The sequence below is a fragment of the Genypterus blacodes genome, unplaced genomic scaffold, assembly GCF_046128005.1.
Source record: "Genypterus blacodes isolate CSIRO-AG114 ecotype Tasmania unplaced genomic scaffold, CSIRO-AGI_Gbla_v1 ptg000214l_1, whole genome shotgun sequence".
Lineage (NCBI taxonomy): Eukaryota > Metazoa > Chordata > Actinopteri > Ophidiiformes > Ophidiidae > Genypterus > Genypterus blacodes.
In genome coordinates, this window is record NW_027467013.1 from 3,159,670 (window position 1) to 3,178,979 (window position 19,310).

Here is a 19,310-nt window from a genome sequence, read left to right on the forward strand (position 1 = left end):
CACACACACACACACACACACACACAAGTTTAATGAAAGCAGATATTTTCAGATTCTTGATGTTGGTTACTCTGTTACGCCTTTGAAAAAAATGTAAATAAGACATCAATGGAAAGATATTAACACATTTTCCAACACAAATATCTAATATTGAAACCTCGGCACATAAAAAATGTAACAGTCTTTTCCTTTCACAGACAAATGAATCCATAATAAAATTTGTGACGCTGCTACTTTGGCCCTAACTTTGTGGATTGTAGGGAAAGCAGCATCTGGTCATTTAATTATGTGAAGAGGAGAATAACAGCATAGATTCATTTTGTGTGCTGTGTTCCATTTTACATGCTGCCAATATTTCATGCATGTAAAACTCTGATGTTAAGACACACGCATCATTAATATGCAGAATAGAGTAGAGTAGAATAGAACAGAACGCACAGTTGGCTGGCTGAGTTGTGATTCCAGGCCTGTAGTTTAAAACCCAGTACGCCATGTGGAAGAGGTCCTTCATCTGGGGCCACAAGCCGGTCTTCTCCAACATGACTCCAAAATTCACCATAAATGGTAACACACTGAAACAAAGCAAGAACAGATGAAAAAAAACGACCAATAACACAAATAACAACACAGGGAAAGTTCATAGTAAATCCCTTTTTCACTCATTTGATTTTAACCCAACATCGGTTTGACTACTATTACTGAGAATAAACAAATAAAAAAACATTAAATTAAATATTTCCATTACATAAAACCGGAGTGATCTGTACTTGCATGTGAACTCAAAGTAAAGAGTTATGTAAGGCTACAAAAATAGCAAATGTCTAGTAATAAAAAACCTCTAATCAACCACTTAGTGACAGACATACACAGTAGACCTGTCATTAAACTTGAGTGCATTATTCAGACCTTTGTTGAGCTATCTGTGTGACATTCTGGGTGCTGTTTCCTGGCATCCAGTCCATCCTGCCGGCTCCGCCCACCTCCTGGGCCATAAGGGCTCCAAAGCTCAGATTTGACAGCTTGTGCCACTCAGAGAGGATCATGGGAAGCGTCACATTATGTTGCGATTGGACAGACTTGAGGATGTCTTCTACCTGTATCAACATCACATAAAACAACATGTGCCTTCTTAAAGCAGACGCCGATACGATTTTGAACAGATGATGAATCACAGGGCTGTGAATGAAGCAGACGCATTCAGGCTCCAGCTGGAGCTGCTTCGTCATTCACGTGAGGCTGCTGTAGATGCAATAACACAATGTGTCGCCGGCAGAATTGCTAATCACAGCTGGCGAACGTGGGAATATTAATGAAACTGAAACCAATCAGATGGTGAAGCTGAACATGGAAATCTATTCTCAAGGCAAACATCATGGCTTAGGTGCATATCTAAGGTGTTTCCAAAGTGTATGTGTGGAATGAGACAAATGCAGTTTGGTGATTTTTACCATCTTGCTGAAAACCACCAAGTCCACTGTTACAGCTCGCTGGAGCACCGTGCCGTTCTGGCAGAGGATTCCACGCCATGTCTGGAGCGTCATACTGTTTGTGGGTAGGAGCCACTCAAAGGAAGCCAGGAGATCCTCACACGTTAAATTCTGAGATGTCGAACTCTGAAATGACACAGGATACATCAGGTAGGAGACACGTGCCGTTATCAACAACATTGTTCATGAAAATGATGGACAGAGGTTGAGTCCTACAGTTTCCTTCACATCTCTCCATTGGTTTTAGGTCTAGAATAATATCGTCATGGTGGTGTACCTGCATCGTGATCTGCATCATACTGTTCAGGAGGCGTTGAGTCCAAATGTTGCTCTCTGACTGGTTTGTCAGCAACATGAGGAGCGTCTCTCTGAGGAGATCGGCGTCTCTGAAGCCATTGCCCAACTTTTCTGTAAAGCAGAAGAAACAACAAAGTCAGGAGTGATTTCAGGTTTAAGCTATAACATGAAATCAAATCCACCTTCTGAAGTGAGGGACGAAGCTGTTTGTTGCTGTACCTTGCACAGCCTGGAGAGCCACATTGACAGACTTCATGGACTCAAACGCAACCGAGAGAATAATCTGGACCACCATGTCCACCTCGGGGACATTCTTTGTGATTTCCATCACCACTTTCCCAACGGACAGAAACCTGCCAACCAGACAAAAAGACAAAAAAGTCACACAGGGATTGTAGCTCCAGACTATTCTTCTGCAGCTCTCTAAAGATGGAGGTCAATCAGATATTCAGCCTGTTGTGTTCACCATTTCTGCCAAATTTCCCCAGTCAAAAAAAAACACTAATAATTTAGGAGAAATATTTCTTTCCCTGTAAAGAACTAACTGCACAATAAGATGTTGGCACAAACAGAAGCTTCCAACAGCCTGAGGTGTCACAAACTCCCACAAATGCTGTTTATTCCAAATCATCTCTGTGGTTTAATGGCCACAAGATTATCATTAAGGAGCTTTCTTTGTTTTTCACCAAACATTGGAACAAAACTAACACACTCCACACACTCCACACTCCTTTCAAACTCCTTCCACTCGTCTTCCAAACATCTCCTTCTCCTTACAGGTCTTCCTCCACGGTTTGCGGTTGTACGTCAACGTTGCGCCGGGTCCTTGTGTTGTTGGACCCCGCTGATCCTCCGGGGCCCGCCACTCCCATCAGGCTGTGCAGCATCCCTTTGGCGAAGACCAGGTCATGCGACGCCACGTGCTTACTCCATGCCAGGAGTGCCTGTGGGACGGGGTGTGGATCATACACTTTGCACAACACATCTTTCACTCTCTTGTCAATCTCTTCACTAGGTGCTGTACGTGCACAAACATGTTTTGCGAGGAAGTGAAAGTTTGTTTGATGTACTGATAGCTGCATGTGTAAGTAAACAGAAATGGCAGTGTTAATGTGTGTGTGTGCGTGTGTGCGTGTGTGTGTGTGTGTGTGTGTGTGTAATTTTCAGTCAGCACTAATTGGGCATTATGGTGTGATGTGGGAGTTTCAGTACAATCAGCCGCGTAGGGTGGCCTCTTGTTTCTGTGGGCAACGTGTCTCTGACGGTCATACACTAATTGTTCAGAGCAGCTTTTGAGTCTCCTTCCATGTGAAGGTGATGTGGTGGGGGACAGAGAGAGAGAGAGAGGGGGGGAGGGAGGGAGGGAGAGAGAGAGAGAAAGCACAAGGAAAGCACAATATTCCCTCACATATTTCTGTTAAGAGCAGCATCTTACTGTACCTGTTTGACCACTTTGTCAGTGCTGATCCAGCCCAACAGTTTATCCACGGTGCCTGTAGCGCACGCCGCTGTCAGCCACATGGCGTTGTTGCTGCTGTTACAGATGTAGCCATGCGCGCCCTCTCTGTCCAGCGCCAGGCCGATCGCCTGAAAGACGGGGGGAGCGAATGAACAAGTGCGTGAACAAACTGGAGTCACACGCAGGCTGTGGTGGCAAACATATGGAGTGCTTCTTCCGTAAAACAGTAAAACAAGATCAAAAGGGAGCACCAGGCAGTAAATCTCTTTGATATGTCTTAAGGGATGGATGAGCGAGGAGATTTAAAGGCTTTGGCAGCACGAACCTTGTCCAGTGGGATCGTGACCTGTCGTAACACCGTTTTCACCGCTTCACTCAGCGAGTCATTCTGCAACGTGACCACATCTCCGAGGGGGATGGATACAGCTAGGGCACAAGGAAAAGTTACACAGGGCATGATGGAATGCAATCTGTGCGGTTTTGACATCCAACATAATGCTATTTCCTGGTGTGTCTTCACCAACACGACACGTTAAGAAACTGCTGTATGATCAAAGTAAATAAAGTGATTTTCCCAGGCTTTCTTATTCATACAAAGATTGCGATTGCTACCTTTTCCCGGCCAATACTGGATATAGGTGACCAGGTTAGTGCCTCCAGCGAGCAGCGGACGCACCATGGAGATGTAGGCGCCAACATCAGGAAACATCTGCTGGATGAAATGCAGAGCGCTGGGGAGAGGACAGAGGAAACACCTAGAGTCACAATCAAGCCTGCAAATCTGTGACTGACACACACTCATCTTACAGCCGCTATTCGCAAAGGGCGAACAAAAGAAGCAGTCAGTGAGAAAACCTTCGGAAACCGCATGCAGGGTTTTTCTTACCCCTGTGTGGTGGAGAGAAGCTGCGTGACTTCGCCCAGCACCCAGTCAAGGGAGCTGGGAGAGAAGAGCTGAGGAATGGACAGAAGGCTTTCCCATACTGGGGTCTGACGTTGCAGCTGATCAATCACCAGGATCACCGCTCCAACTGCTTTCATGGTCTCGGTGGGTTTGGTCATCATCAGCTCCGCCAGGACCTGACGAGTCAATAAGAACACACATGACTGCACCGCCGCATCATTTACACAGCACATCAAAGTAACAAGGGAGGGAAACTAGCAGACAGAAATAAAATATATGAATATTCAAGCATGAGAATTACTTTGAAGAACCACTATCACACACACACACACACACACACACACACACACACACACACACACACACACACACACACACACACACACACACACACACACACACACGCGCACACACACACACACACACACACACACACATACATTATTGATGGTGACGAGGGACACTTCAAGCACTGTGTCGTTGGACTTGCAGAAGATGTGCAGGGCGGAGGTGAGGGGTCGGGTGCTGGAGCTGTTACTCAGGGGCAGGAGCACGTTGCAGATGAACCTCTTCAGCAGGCGCACAGAGTCCATGTTGAAATCCTCCTGCAGGGGAGAGGGACAACCAAACGGACGCAAAGGTGTCATGACAGCATGTCTTTAAGGACGTCTTTGTGCATACAGATTAGATGTGTTGATAGACTCATTCCGTGAGAGCAGGAAGCCTGCGGGTGTGTGTTTCTTTGTGTACAATGGATGCGCTATGAAGTCACCACTTTTGACATCCATCAAATTTAACAGACGCCTTCCTTATTTGTAGAATGTCACGTTAGGACACACAGACTGACTGGCGTGTGTTCAGAGGTAGAAGGTGATTGAGACACAAAGCATCGACCCGGGGAATCACATTTAGTGTAGATTAACATGAAATAAATTGTGGATTCAAATGAAGTAAATAACTTAACTGAAGCTGTCCATAATCCCGTTCTATATTTACAATGTTTACAATGTTTACAATGATCCACACATGAGACCGAATAGGCTTTAAATGCTCTAAAGCCAGTTATGAAACCGGCTCTTCTTTTTGCTTAGTCATTCTGTTGCTTCTATTGTGTTTTAACAATACGCACCTGATCTCCCAGAAGAGAAGCATTGAAGGCATGCATGAGAGCCAGACTGTTGTTCTTGGTCTTGCTTTGTTGAACTGGACCTGAAAGACACAAAGGCTGTTTAAAATCACAGTCTACTCACACACTTGTAGGTAAATATATATATATATATGTGTGTGTGTGTGTGTGTGTGTTATCAACATGGTTTTATGTAAAATAAGGGATTATTCCATGATTCAATTTTAAGTTCCAGGAACAAAAACATGTGAGAATAACATGAATGTGAATCTGTTTGGTGTCTTGGACACTGAAATTAAACAATAAGTGCTCAAGTGCAAATCCTAAAGTTAACTGTAAACCCTGAACATGGGCAGGGCACTGTGGCTCCATAAACAGGAGGAGGACTCACCCAGGATGGTGTTCAAGAACTCCACCAGTGCTGCGTGTTCCCTGGCTGAGTTGTTGGAGGAAGAGAAGCTGAACGGCCCCTGACTCAGACTCTGCAGCAGGTGATCCCTGGGCAGCGCGTCCATCCTGACACACAGACATCGCGGTCAGACAGGGACGACAAGAGGAACAATGCAATGCTTCTGAGACAAACAAGTCCACTGAACTAAGACCAAAATCAAGGAGTAATGCTGAGGGCTACATATCCTGTTCTCAGGAGGATAGGCTCTTATTTAGTCATTAAATTTGTTTTAAAGATTCAGAATTAATCAGTCAATGCTAGTTAAGTACTTTAAGTCAACATTATGTGTGTTTCATGCTTAAAGAAGGAACAGAGCTTTGACTGATGTGTGTCATTTAAACATTTTCACAAATACACATTTTGGGTTGAACTGTTCCTTTAAGCCATCTCCACCGGTATGGGAGGAGCTGGATGGTGGTTCCTTTCATGCATTTCTTTCAACCTTTAGCAACCGAAACTCATGACAAACAAAAGCCTGAGCTGATAATTTGACATAAAGGTTGCGACTCTGCGAGAAAGACATGGCTTCAGAAGCAAAGCATCATCTGCAAACGGGTTTTCTTCAGGTTAAGGGTGAGACAAACTGGTTTTCATATGGCACGACACACTGCATTCCTCCACCAGAGGGAATTTCACATCAGGCGACAGCGGGAATCACACAAGTGGAAAGTCACCAAGATGGAAAGTGTGACTAATATGTTTGGTGTGTGGCGCTTGAGCAACAACGAAGTAGACATCCTTCCATGAATAAAGGTTAGACTCTGAAAACCATTACACAACTTCTCTTAAGAGTTGACAGTGCTGACAGAGTCAAAGGTTTAAGAGACCAATCAATCACTGCTTAATAAGTCTACAAACATACAAGTACAAACAAGTGACAAACAGAAAGGATGAGAGTGAATAGGATGTGTTCATTTGTTTGAGTTCGGTGTAAAATGGGTGAAATGTGACTTGGAGGTTGAGTCCTCTGCAATCTGAGAAATGTTCCCTGTGGAGTTTGATTCATTGCCTCACATGAGGCAACGACGCAGAGGTGCGCCTGCTCCCTTGACACCCACAATGCCCTCCTCATACCTTTTCTCCTTCAGTCACGTAAAGGATAACAGTGGACAGAAAGGCAGCTGCCAACGCGTTCCTTTTATGCTCGCTTGTCATTGTACGGCGGAGGCATTAATTATGGATGTCAGCTTTAAAAGCTTTTGTAGAGATGTGTGTGTGGTGGCGTCTATGCCACGGCGAGGCCTAGAATGGTCAATGTCCATGAATTTGCAGCGCATCAACTGCAGCCTTAATGCAACTTGTTTCACCTGCTGATCGGTGCAAGGCCGATAAAGTTGAGATGACGCATAAATGTGTGAATAAGGGACTGTTTGGTTTACTCGCTATGACGTTTTACTGAGCTTTACTTGTAGAAGAGTAGAGAATGTATGACCTCTACTGATAAGATACAGTACCTTGAGGCATGAGCCGTCGAGGATCTGTGAGCAGAGTTTGATGTCCTGGATTTGTTATGACAGCTGCTGTCTGTGTTGCACAGGAGAGTCTGCAGGAAGGGGAAGAAACCAGTGCTGGGCAGGTTTCTGGGTCCGACGAAACCTGGAGGAGACAAGAGAGGTCAGAGCGGCAGGAACTCCAGGAAACAACACAGCCTGGAACACCAAGAGCAGTTTACTGGGACAGGAAGTGGAGTTGTTTCGTGCCATCGATTGCCAGTAGTCGGTGTGAGTCGGGGCATTGATGAGAGACTCTGGCAGGCGTTGCGGAGAAGATAGATGCTGGCAGTAGTTTAACTTTAAGTTCAAGTTTGGAATACTGTCAGAGTTGCAATATATGAGTTTCCCGCCTGGAGGTATGAACCCCATGGGTCCTGAAACCTTTATCCTGATCGGTCCTAGACTTCTCTTCCATATTTCTATCCACAGGTAACACAGGTGTAACTCGTGTGAGTGTTTGACCAGCAGTACTTGGCTGAGGCTGTCCGTCATTGAAAGGAAACACAGGTCTGTACACAAATCCTCGACTTACTAGAGAGTGACGGAGGAGGAAAGCTGAGGAATGCTTTAGGAGTTTTGGCATAAATCCTGACGTATTGTATTGAAGGCGCTGGAAGGAAGCTGAGTCTGAGAGAGTGACTGTGTTTGGCCCAACCTTTCATACCAACAACCACTTAGCCACACCGTACCAGAAGCATCCTGGCACACGCACTAGTCATACTAGTACTGGAAGGCTTTAACAACAGGTGGGTTAACACACCTGTGGTTATAGACAGTTTGCCAAAATGTGTAATAACTCATAATAGAGGAAGAGTGCAGAACTTGAATGAGATGCTTTGAGGTCTTAGCTGCTGATCTCCTGGGAGCTTCAGGGACCAACAGAATATTTTGCATATTGACATCATTTTGGACCAACAGCATTGCCGCTTTTGTGAAATAGTTAGACGTGTACTTTTTCACAGTCACATCGTCCGGCCACACTTACTTTAAGAACAGCTTTGGAGGTAAATCACTGACTTCAATCATCATTTAACCAAGGATTCATTTTAACCAAGTAAGATCTCTACTAATAAACATTTATGGATTGTAAACATTGAAAAACAAATGGATGGATACTCAAACAACTCCGTACCACTGGAGATCAAGGCAACACATCAAACTATTGATTTTCTCATGAGGTAGAAGTGCGTACAACCGCACATCGCCCATGAAACTTAAGTTACAAGTTATTTAATATGATGTGGAAACAGGTTTGTGACACCCAACATGAAAACAAGATAGTATGAACTTAACCCATTTAAGAACAATACGTCTGTTCACTTACGTCTCTATTATGACAAAGGGTTTGTTTCCCTAATATTCATACAGAAAAGTTGAATGGCTGCACTTTTATTGGACTGTGTGTCTTTTTTTCCTCAGAGGTGACTTTCGGTCATGTTTTGTTTTGTTGGCTCCCCGCTTATCGTTTAATCAGGAGGATCTGGTCCGGTGTGGGTTGATCGAGTACGCAGCTTTGTTACCAGTTTGGGGTGTGGTCACCTACTTTGCTTTGGTTTGTACAAAAACAACAACGGAGCAGATAGGATGGGATGTGGGAGGGACAGGTCATCACATAGGGGCCGGCTGGGATTATCATATTACACACATCTATAGAATCGTATCTCCAGAAAGACAAAAAAAATGGTGGGTTACACCATTTGGCACGATTTGGTGTAATACGGTAAGTAGGCGGCAACTTATTTGTTAGACAACTACATTTATTGGACAACGACAGAGATAAAGCTCTGCCCCTCCCGCCAAGGGTGATTGTTCAGCTCCCAGCCGGTCCTGCACAAGGGCTCGCAGGCCACAGCGACACAAAAGTACAAATGTGTGTTTATGAGGCTCTCCCGTCACCAACGAACTCTCCCTTTATTCCCCTCAGGTTTGAGGTCATGTGCAAATGTTTGTCAGATCCGAGGGGTTATTCTTTAAAGTTTGCTTTCCATGCGTCCTCAGCTGTTGGTATGTGAAGCAAACCACCAGCAGCGTTTGTCCAGTCAAGATTTGAATTTCGTAATATTGACATATTGGAATTGACTTCTTCTTAAAAATATCTTACACTGGGAACATTTGGAATGTTAAAGAGACAGAAGGCAAAATGTATTTCCTGTTCTTCTGTGCTCTTTGAAGTGTAGAAACAATAGATCATACAATAGAACAGTATGCAGATTAATGTTCCGATTGCATTTGTGACGCCACGTTAAAAGAATGCTTTCATCTGTGAGAGCATCTTAGCACAGATGTACGTACATGGAACATTTCTTAACAATCCACCTGTTACATAATTCACATCGCACCGGGTTGTCTTATGATTTATATTGAGATTTGACTTTGTTCAAATCTCTATGGTTCACGAAATGTGTGTTTGATGTGCAAAACGTTACACTTACATGCGTCTATCTTATCCGCAGGGAATTGCTGACGGGTGACGGCCATGATGATGAAGATGATCACAGGCCAGATGATGAGAGTCAGTGACCACACCTGAAAGACAAAGTGACAATTAGACAAGACAAATTCTTTGTCTCCGCACCTGCAACAACTATTACAGTCCTTCTGAAAAGCTAAAGCACATTCCTCGACTCTTACTCTTTCAATTTTCAAACCATGCAGAAGGCCTGAAATAACTCCCAATGTCTGATGTTTTAAAATGGGAATTGTCTTTGTCTTTGCTTAAACCAAGACAGTTCAATGTCAACACTTAATGTACTTTATATTGACTCTTGTGTACTATGCCAAATCCTGTTTCAACAAATATACGTAAACATGGAATTTCAGTCCACAAACAGTATTTTCATTGATCTCACAGGTGATATTGAGTCTTAGAAGAAAGACACAAAGGGACAAATAATATTTTCTACTTTGATTCTTACTTGTCCTTCTTAAAATTCTCGTAGTTAACAGAAGAGTAACAAACAATCAATTTGTCAATAATTCATCTATTAAATTGTTTTGGTCTTTTGTCAAAATCTCAATATTTGAAAGATGACAGCTAAATATAATATTTTCCGCAGAGGACTTTGGCAAAATAAGGCTGTTGTTATTCATTTTGATTGTTTTCCTGGAGGACAATTGAAGATAATGAGAGTTTGTGGCTTTCATGAGATAGAATGCATAACTGATCTGATCTCTACTGACCAGGAGACTTAACACATTAGAATTCTAGAAGGTAAAGAATATAAAGGTCATTTACCGGCCGTCTGATGACACCAAGGCCATTTTTCCAGAGCAGAAGCCGGAGCTGCTGGATGAAGGCCATCGGTGGTGGAGGCTGGAGGACAGAAGGAACGATTTGGAAAGAATGAAGAAAGAAGGAAACTTTGATTCACAGTTAAATACCACATTGGGTGACATTTCAGAGGGAAGAGAAGTCTGTAAAAGGGGAATTGTTCAACAAACTTGGCAAGTAAAAAAGCTGGACTATGCAATTTGAACTGAACCATTAAGACACTTAGCTTTGATTGCTAACTATTTATAAGTCTAAACTATTCCTGACTTGAGTTCCAACCGCCTTCTAACCTTTAAACATAAATATGACGGCGATTTTATTTATTTACGTCCCATCTTCATCATGTACACGGCTAAAGGAAGCAGCGCCCACCTGTCTGCGTCTCCTCTTCTAATGGATCGTACGTGTGCGTATCGGCGGTTAGCTCGCGGCAGCGCGCGCTGGCAGAGGCATTACGTCCGCTAGTAGGGAGAAGGAAAACAAAAACAAATCCGCCGCGAGTTTGTGACGATGGGGAGAAGAATGAAGGTCCGAGTCACTGTATCCACCTGTGCTGTCTCCTGTAAGTGAGGGAGATGAGACCTGCTGAGGAGGAAAGGTGAAGCTGCGCGAGAGGGCGTGAACAGGTGGGGGAACAAGCAGGTGCATGTGACCTCGGTTCGTGGGAACTCACACCCACTCAAACTCACACACACACATACAGACATAGACACGCGCTCACCTTCGCACACGCTTGAAGCTTCCACTGAAGTATTATGATCTGAATATTAATGTACCGTGACAGTGCGTATTTAAACCACAAACACAAAAGAACGTGTACGAAAACGGTGCAATATTACACATATAACAAGTACTCATTTATAGAATAAACACTCAACACCAGGGGGACAATTCATACAAAATAACATCAATAAAGAGCATAAATTAATCTTTTTGAGTATTGTACTGAGTTTACATACTGTTTGACCTCTTTTAAATTAGATTTTTCTTTGGAATTTGCACCTGTGTGTGAATATGGAATATAGGATATGAAGGATAATCATAGACATATTGAAGCAATTTCGACCTATGTCTTATATTGTAGCTTAGAACGATTGGAGTTCAGTCGTTCTGGTTAAGACATTGCTGTTTGGACTCAGAGGAGCCAGGATCTGGAACATGATGTACACCCAAACGAGTTGTTGTGTGTACTGCAGGGTTCTCTACAGGGAAAATGACGTCTCTATCATGGGAAGGGGATCCACGGGCAGGGAAGCTTTCAAACCCAGCAGGGATTCACACATCATGATCTCCTTTACCACAGCCTTTCAGCTATGCAACACGTTTTAGTTTACTCAGCTATATTTCTATTAAGTATTAAATGTTGATTTAGCCAAAGGTCATTTGTCTCTCTCTCTCTCACACACACACACAAACATCAGCATACAAACACAAGCAGAATGTGACCTTTGTCCATTTTTCCTTCCTCCAATAGTTCAGTTATGTCTTTCTGGTCAAACTTCTTCAAATACCTTCTGCCACGTGATTTTTTTGTCATACTTTCCATAGATGCATTCTTACACAATGGCAAAGCAGTGAGCGTTATGAAACATTCTGGTTTGGTGAGAACCACCTATTAGATTAATTAAACTTATTTAATTTAGTGTGTTTTTAATTTAATTATTCGCCGAGCTGCTGTTCCTATATGTTGGTTTAAATATGTTGTCTTATCTGTTGTTTTATATGTTGTTTCTTGTTGTCTTCTTTATATGTTATACGTTCACAACTAGGACCAGAGCAAATTCCTCTTAAGTGTAAACTTAATTGGCGAATAAAGCGATTCTGATTCTGATTCTGATTAAAGTGAAGACATCGAAAGTATCATCAGGGAAATCAACCAGGGTTTGTTTCATTCCGTACTGAATGTATGAACAAGATCAAATCTGACAATAGCATGCAGGTCTCCACAATGACGGAGAACCTGAACTTAAACTTTACTTCTATTTCCCCATGGCAACAAAGAACAAAAAGAAGACATATAAGTGAGACTGCAGTGTAATAGTTATTAGATATGAACACGCCTACTCTGCACAACAAATTTGGATTGTGGCTGTAGAAATCACAAGACCATTTGTTGAATGAGTCCTTCCCATTCCACTTTGGTTAAAAATAGTAATGGAACATTAAAAACACACATTTGAGCTTTTATCTGGCTAGATTTTTGATTCTATGACGTGCGTTTCATAAGTTAGAACACTATAAATGTTGAAAGTGAAAGTGGTTCTTACTGCGCCACCAACAGATGGATGAAAAAAGAAAAAGGTCATGAACCTGAAGGTCATAAACCTTATCAACCTGCCAAAATTTGATCTATTTCAGATTAACCGTTCACGTTATCGCTGTGACAGACAGACGAAGATGGACGCCAGAGATTAAAATGCACCCGGTTGGATGAACAACATTCCTTAAATAATCACATTAAGTATTGACTGATAAAGACAGGAACACCTGAGCAACAAAAACAAACCCTTGTTGTCATTTTGGCACATTTATTTTCAGCCATAGTGAAACCTTAACTTGCTTTCAGGTAACAGGGAAATCATACGAGCACAAATCAGGCCAGAAGACAAAATGAAACTGAACAGGGTGTGGGGCAGAGAAACAGCTTGGTCGGTCTATAATGCTGGTGACAGGTGACAGGATCTCATCTGTCACAATTATTGTCTCTCAACAAAAGTTGTTGTTATAAGTAATAATTACAGCAGAAAGAGGAAAGCCTCACTTAAAGTAGTTTGAAATCTTTATGTATGACGCCGATTAACCTGGTTTGAGTCACAGATCCTAGCTAATGCAGTGCTGACGGTGATTTAACACTATCCTGTGTAACAAAGGTTAATACTAAAGGTACGGAAATGTGAACTTAATTGTACAAAAGCACAGAAATGCAGGGGGACAGAAGCAGACAGGAAATGTGTGCGAGTTTGGGATCACAAGGCTCTATCTGGTTGTTCATTTTCATTATAAAAATGTCTTAAATACTGTATTTATGATCTCTTAATACTTCTTTGTAAATATGTGCTTTCATCTGTGAAAAAAGTCCCTTTCAGATAAATATGCTTGACTGAAATTATAGGCCTCATTACTTCAAACTCACAAACTGAGACACTGAGGACGTCCTGGTGACGCAGCGGGACAGTGTCCTCTATAGTCTTTTCTCACCAGTGTTGCCGCATTCATAATAAATAAGGGAAACGATGTCACATACCTGGTGGCATGAAACTACAATGATTAAAGTGATGAATACTACAGAAACGCGGCTTTAGACAGCTGGATCCTCTCAGTCACAGTGGTCACTACAGACCTGATTGCACAGCTCTGGAAAAACATTTAAAAAAAAAAAAACACAAGAATTACAAAACATATAAAACAGTTAAAATACCGGGTGTGTGTCCTGTTCACGTACAAAGATACACTTTAAACACTGCTTATTGGCACTTGTGTCAGCAAAGTCACGACGGATGAAGTGGCATCAGTAAACTATTTTCCAGTGTGTGGGCTGTTCGCACTCTTTCTCAGTGTCCCCGCAGAAACGATTGTAGGTCGTTTTGGGGTCGAAGCCTAAAATCTCCCTTTCTTCGTGGATCCGGAAAGAGAAGGTGGACACAGATGTTCCTATGAAGACCCTGGAAGGAGGATGAAATAGTGAAAGAGTACACAGTGATGAGAGAAGCATTTGAGCATAAAATACAATAGAATAAGAGATAAGAGATGGTCTGGATGTTCTACTTAGCCACAGGCAGATACACAATATTGACATTCATGCCAATATTCCAACACCAAATACGTATAATGTAGGGATTAATATTTATAATTTTACTTTATTGGCACCTGTCCTGGTTTATTACTTAAGTACACCATTTCCAAACACTCTCATTACATGATGTATCCCTAATGCTACTCCAAAAGCTACTCCTTTGTTATCAAGAACTGATGTCAAAGTATTCCTTTACCTTGCGTGAGCACAGATCCACTGGTCGATGATGGCCACTCCCCCGTCTTTAAGCAGCTCCAGATCCTCCCAGGAGGCTTCGAAACGCACCATGTCTGGCAACATTCTTTTCAGCTCCTCCAGTTCTATGTGGGATTGAAGTACGGAAGATTTAATCAGTATAGATCTGCTACCACTACAGCAATTACAAACTACTAACCATGACATCCACTAGGGTTATCTTAGAAAATACCGATGTTCACCTTCACCATCTGCGTCTGTTGCCACGAACACTTTGTCTAGTTTGTGCTTCTTCATCAGGCTGCGGATCTTTTTGACTGCTCCTTTGAGGCTGGGCACATCCTCTCTGTGGCCCCAGATGAAGTCCTTCCGTCGCAGGTGGACCCCCAGGTATGGACCACCTTTAGCCGAGCCCAGCTTGGCCTTAAGGAGGAAGCACAGCAGATGTCTCCATTGATTTCTTACTAAATCTGATGTTTGGATAATCATGTTAGCTGTTGTTATAAGCATCAATAAATGATTCAAAGAAAGGTTAACTGTAATATCCTGGAGCCAATGAATCCATGGACAGACAGGCTGGCTAACCTTCATGCGGGTCCAGTCCTCAGAGTATACGGTCTGGTCTCTGTCATCTGTGGAGTTCAGGTATTTGGCCCTGAAGTCGTCTCCTATGAGTCGCAGATGCTTGGAAAACACCATGCTGCGACGGGTCTGAAAACACACACACACAACTCACACACATCACTTTACAGACAATATGGTGTCCCTGAACTGCTTTGGCTAAGAGATCTACATTTTCTTTATACATATTGTCTTTGGTGAGACCAGTGAAACATCATGAGATCTACCTATGAGAGATGACAAGAAAGGTTGCGCAACGGAGGATGAGGGCCAATTAGTGTCACGAGCCAGGTCTGTAATGATGTAACCCTCATGTTGACAAACACTCACGTGATGGGAAGATGACATAATTACAGACATCATATGACATGATCCATGAGAGAAAGGAATTCCAACCATCTCCATAAGATCTGTATGGTGATGGCTGTGACAGGCAACAAGGCTATACGTACAAAATACATTTTTTTACTTTTTATACCAGATATCAGCAGGTTACCTTATGGTTAAGTGAAGAGTTTGACATCAAGCCCTGCTGACTGTTGCCTCCCTCTAGTGCTCAAATTGGGCAATCACATCTGCATTTTCCCATCACACATCATTACGCATTGATCTTGTAGAATACCTGTTTATGTGTCTTGTGGAATATGTTTCATATGATCACTTTCAAGAAGGTGAAGCTGTTGTTTTATGTTTGAAATGGACAGTACAGACCATTCTTCCACTACATCTGTGTACAGAACTACGGTACAGGTTCGGTTGACATTGGTTTCCTAACTTGACTTTACCTCCCAGTAGTCCTTGCCAGCATAGTGATCATGGAGGAGTGTCTCTGCTCTGTCCAGCATAACTGATCTGCAAAAACCCCAGCACACAAACAGGATCGTTACAGTCAATGTGTGAGAAAACAAACTGCACTGTGAAGCACAGCAGCAAAATCAGAGCAACAGTCATGAAGTCACATAGGGATCTCAGGCTCAGCTGTCAGTCACAGCACCTATTGTCCAGACGGAATAGAAAGCTTGGTGTTTTTTGGCTGAGAAACAAATGTATAACCTGATAAGTCCAAAGGTGCAAAAGCTCCATAATGTATTGCTTCACTGAAACAGCCAAGTCTGCCAAACAGCAAAATGTATTCATATAAACTGTATCGACCTTTGCTGAATTGCATCTCAGACCTTTTGAGTAGTGAGCCTAAATGCAAAAGGTGACACAGAAAATGATTGAATGTCCTTTATTTACTCTTACACAGCAATGTTTTCAGGTACACTGCATAATTTGCATTTACTTTGTGTCCTGCAAGCCCACACTGAAATCTTCCATAGCTATTCCAGGTGTAGGAAGAGATACTGTTAGCAAACTTTACCACATTTGACACATAGGAAATGGAATAGAACACGATGTCATTGAACAGGCTGGGCTGACGACTCACGTGACTGTGATGTTTTTCTGAAGAACTGGAGCCATGATGGAGGCGTGGCCTTGAGCTGATAAACACATTACATGCCGAGCTCTGGTCTCCTCGTAGCCCCAGAACCAGCCCCTTAGAAACACACAGGACAGGTGCAGGCATCAGAACACAGCATTCCCACTGTAATTCCAATGAATTCCACTTTATGTGTTGTGTGCATTTTATTTCTCTACCTGTAGTATCCCTGTTTATCTTTGGAGTACATCAACTTTTCAATGCAGGGCCGCTCGTCCACCTTCTCCTCCCATTTCCCATCAGTCCATCCCTCAGCATAGTTCTGAAGGAGCAGAACCTGGTCTATGAACGGGCCTCCATTCTCTGGGCACAAGAGAACAACAACACAACTGAGGGACTCAGAGTGTAAGGCACAGAGATGTAATAACACAGTGATCATCAAACAATTGTGTAGTAAGTTTCAATGCCAAATACATATAAATGTTGTATATGAATCATACTTTTTAGCCTGAGTCACCAAAATAAAAGCCTCACCAGCAATGAACTCCTCGTATTCTATGACGGGCACGTTGGCCTGCAGGCTCGTGAGGCTGAAGAACTCTCCCCATGGGATGCGAACCTGATGGATGTCTGGACTCTGCCAGTGGTAGAGGCGACCCCAGGGTGGGAGCACAAGGACCCAGTCATCCCCCTCCTTCCTCAGAGTCTTCACCAGGGATGCCATGCGTATGTAAACATCTCGCCGCAGGTTGAAACCCTCTGGCGGGTTCACATCATACAATAGATACCTAAGAGTAGAACAGTAGCGATTGAGGTAAACAGAATGTATATCGGCTACAAGGTTCTTCTAAACTCAGATTCTAACAGTAGGAGGCGCTACAAAGACACGGAGGACTCAATGTATGGACTCCTATTGGGATGTCAGGAGGAATTCATCAAATTCTACCAAAAAAGGTGTTATTCACAAGTGATATAATGTAGCTTTAAGTCATTTTAAATCAGATATCATCACCATGGTACATTAACACAATCAAACAAATGTCGCTATTATCTGGAGTAACGGTATAAGGTCCGTACTAACTTACTTCGATCAATATAATCATTAACACACAGTTTGCAACATGATAACAGTCAAAGCCTCATCATTCAGAATTTAAGATGTATTTAGTGTCAGTAGTGAAGCGTTTGTGTTGACAAAGAGCAGCAGAAACAAGAGCGTTCAGTGCCGCTCCGTCGCTCCTTTGTGCAGCCAGATTCATTACAACAAAGCGCAACGGTGCTCCTCTAAATATACGACATTTAAGTTCTACCGTGGAAAGTCTAAACTAGGCTGTAAACATCTCTTTGGCTTTGGCTAACGGCTGCTTGCTAACTAGCACCGAGTTCCGCACAGTCTCACCGTATCTCCCGGGCAGCACCCATGGGTGCCGTGGCCGTGAAGCTCGCGCTGAATGCATCCCCGGTGTTTACTCCCTCCAGTGCAGAAACAGACGCACACAAACACAGACACAAGGAGAGGAACGAGCGCGGCGGAACAACAGACATCACCGGTCTGCTCTGTGCTCTGTGCGCCATGTTTCCCCTTTCAGCCACGCACATCCGGGAGAAAGCGTCTGTACTGTTGCTGAGCAACCGTTCGACAGCCGCGACACAACACGGAGGTGAGTTCTGTTGATATGTTTGTGTTTTAACAAACTATAGAAATAGAAAGTGTAACATCTGTACACCAGTGTCACCCGGCAACGGCTTTCTATCAATCTGAACCTGTTGTCTCAGTTACTAACCTGAGGAATTTGGATGGACAGTTTAATACCAAAAACACATTCAAGTAGCATTTCGCTTGTAACTTGTTCACGTAAACATATCTTGATATCAACATACACGTTTTAGTGCCGATGAAGGCAGATTGGCTAGTAGGTGTACTCGTTTTATGACGGTCACACTGTAAATGTAAACGCTAGATCAGGGGGATTCAACTAAAATTTAAGGAGGTCCAGCAGAGAACATTTCTTGAAGCAAAGGTCCGGAAAATCATGTCTCACTATTGAGTGCGATATTTAAGTATCCTTGTTGCATCAACATCTGCAGTAATCAATACCCGACTGTCAAATCAAATGAATTCAGTACGATTCAAAAACGTTTTGACAATATTTGTCACGTAAGAGCTTGAATTTACCCATTGTCTGTTTCACGTCTTGCCTAAGTCTCAACTTATTTCACAGATAATAACTCAACATCGACTCTGCTCATATTGGGCTCCAAGACCACTTGTTTTCTGAGACCTCACTTCAAATTTTAGCGGCTATGTTTGTTCGACACCTACATATGTTTTATCTCATAATTCCGTTTAACATTGGCACATTTAAGAACGACGGGCCACCGTTTCTGAAGATATGAGACACTGGTTTCGAGCTCCCCTTGGGAAGTATTGACAGAAACGAATCCGTTCATTCTGGATTAAATGGTCTATTTTCGCTGTCGACTTTTTTTTTTGACAGCGCCATTTTTCTCTCCCTTTCTCCGTCTCACTCGTTTCTCAACTTTCTCCTGCTCAGTAGTCTGTATATCTTAGTTTTCACTTACCTTTGTTTTTCTTCTTCCGCCTTTAACTTCCGCCACTAACGCAATCACCTGTCTGCTTGTAGAATCGAAATGTTTACCGCCAAAACGAACAAACCTGATTGGCTGAGAGTATCACGTGGGATGGCTTAACTTGCATGCAATTGGTCTCTGCGTTTCCCTCACTAAACCATTACTGTAAAAGCAGTAGAAGCGTCGCAGGTCACAATA

At 42.9% G+C, this 19,310-nt stretch overlaps 2 protein-coding genes across 2 annotated transcripts in view; both read right to left on the reverse strand.

Moving 5' to 3' along the window:
• Window positions 1–11,082, reverse strand: part of abca12 (ATP-binding cassette, sub-family A (ABC1), member 12) — a 50,878-nt gene extending 39,796 nt beyond the window's left edge. Inside the window, exons 1-17 of the mRNA XM_076169823.1 lie at window positions 10,861–11,082; window positions 10,453–10,530; window positions 9,650–9,743; window positions 7,179–7,320; window positions 5,665–5,789; window positions 5,277–5,356; window positions 4,588–4,752; window positions 4,130–4,323; window positions 3,856–3,974; window positions 3,569–3,669; window positions 3,225–3,371; window positions 2,562–2,728; window positions 2,004–2,137; window positions 1,765–1,895; window positions 1,449–1,613; window positions 907–1,094; window positions 439–572 (exon numbers count right to left, since the gene is read on the reverse strand). Coding sequence (XP_076025938.1) covers window positions 439–572; window positions 907–1,094; window positions 1,449–1,613; window positions 1,765–1,895; window positions 2,004–2,137; window positions 2,562–2,728; window positions 3,225–3,371; window positions 3,569–3,669; window positions 3,856–3,974; window positions 4,130–4,323; window positions 4,588–4,752; window positions 5,277–5,356; window positions 5,665–5,789; window positions 7,179–7,320; window positions 9,650–9,743; window positions 10,453–10,518 — 2,152 coding nt within the window. The 5' untranslated portion in view covers window positions 10,519–10,530; window positions 10,861–11,082. The remainder of the gene's footprint in view (window positions 1–438; window positions 573–906; window positions 1,095–1,448; window positions 1,614–1,764; window positions 1,896–2,003; window positions 2,138–2,561; window positions 2,729–3,224; window positions 3,372–3,568; window positions 3,670–3,855; window positions 3,975–4,129; window positions 4,324–4,587; window positions 4,753–5,276; window positions 5,357–5,664; window positions 5,790–7,178; window positions 7,321–9,649; window positions 9,744–10,452; window positions 10,531–10,860) is intronic.
• A 1,933-nt stretch (window positions 11,083–13,015) lies between these two features.
• On the reverse strand, window positions 13,016–18,182 carry pofut2 (protein O-fucosyltransferase 2). The gene is made up of 9 exons (XM_076169786.1): window positions 17,920–18,182; window positions 17,055–17,308; window positions 16,739–16,883; window positions 16,527–16,637; window positions 15,883–15,949; window positions 15,062–15,187; window positions 14,719–14,899; window positions 14,478–14,601; window positions 13,016–14,150 (listed from the first exon to the last, which is right to left on the reverse strand). The coding sequence occupies exons 1-9, from the start codon at window positions 18,117–18,119 to the stop codon at window positions 13,997–13,999; spliced, it is 1,362 nt and encodes a 453-aa protein (XP_076025901.1). The 5' UTR covers window positions 18,120–18,182; the 3' UTR covers window positions 13,016–13,996.
• Window positions 18,183–19,310: the final 1,128 nt, after the last annotated feature.

What these genes read in the sequence shown, in the direction of transcription:
- pofut2 (XM_076169786.1), bottom strand. Translation starts at nt 18,119, where the DNA reads ATGTGCGTGGCTGAAAGGGGAAACATGGCGCACAGAGCACAGAGCAGA. An exon ending in GGTGCTGCCCGGGAGATACG is followed by an intron (nt 17,309 to 17,919) that starts GTGAGACTGTGC and finishes TTCTACTCTTAG; the next exon opens with GTATCTATTGTATGATGTGA. An exon ending in ATACGAGGAGTTCATTGCTG is followed by an intron (nt 16,884 to 17,054) that starts GTGAGGCTTTTA and finishes TCTTGTGCCCAG; the next exon opens with AGAATGGAGGCCCGTTCATA.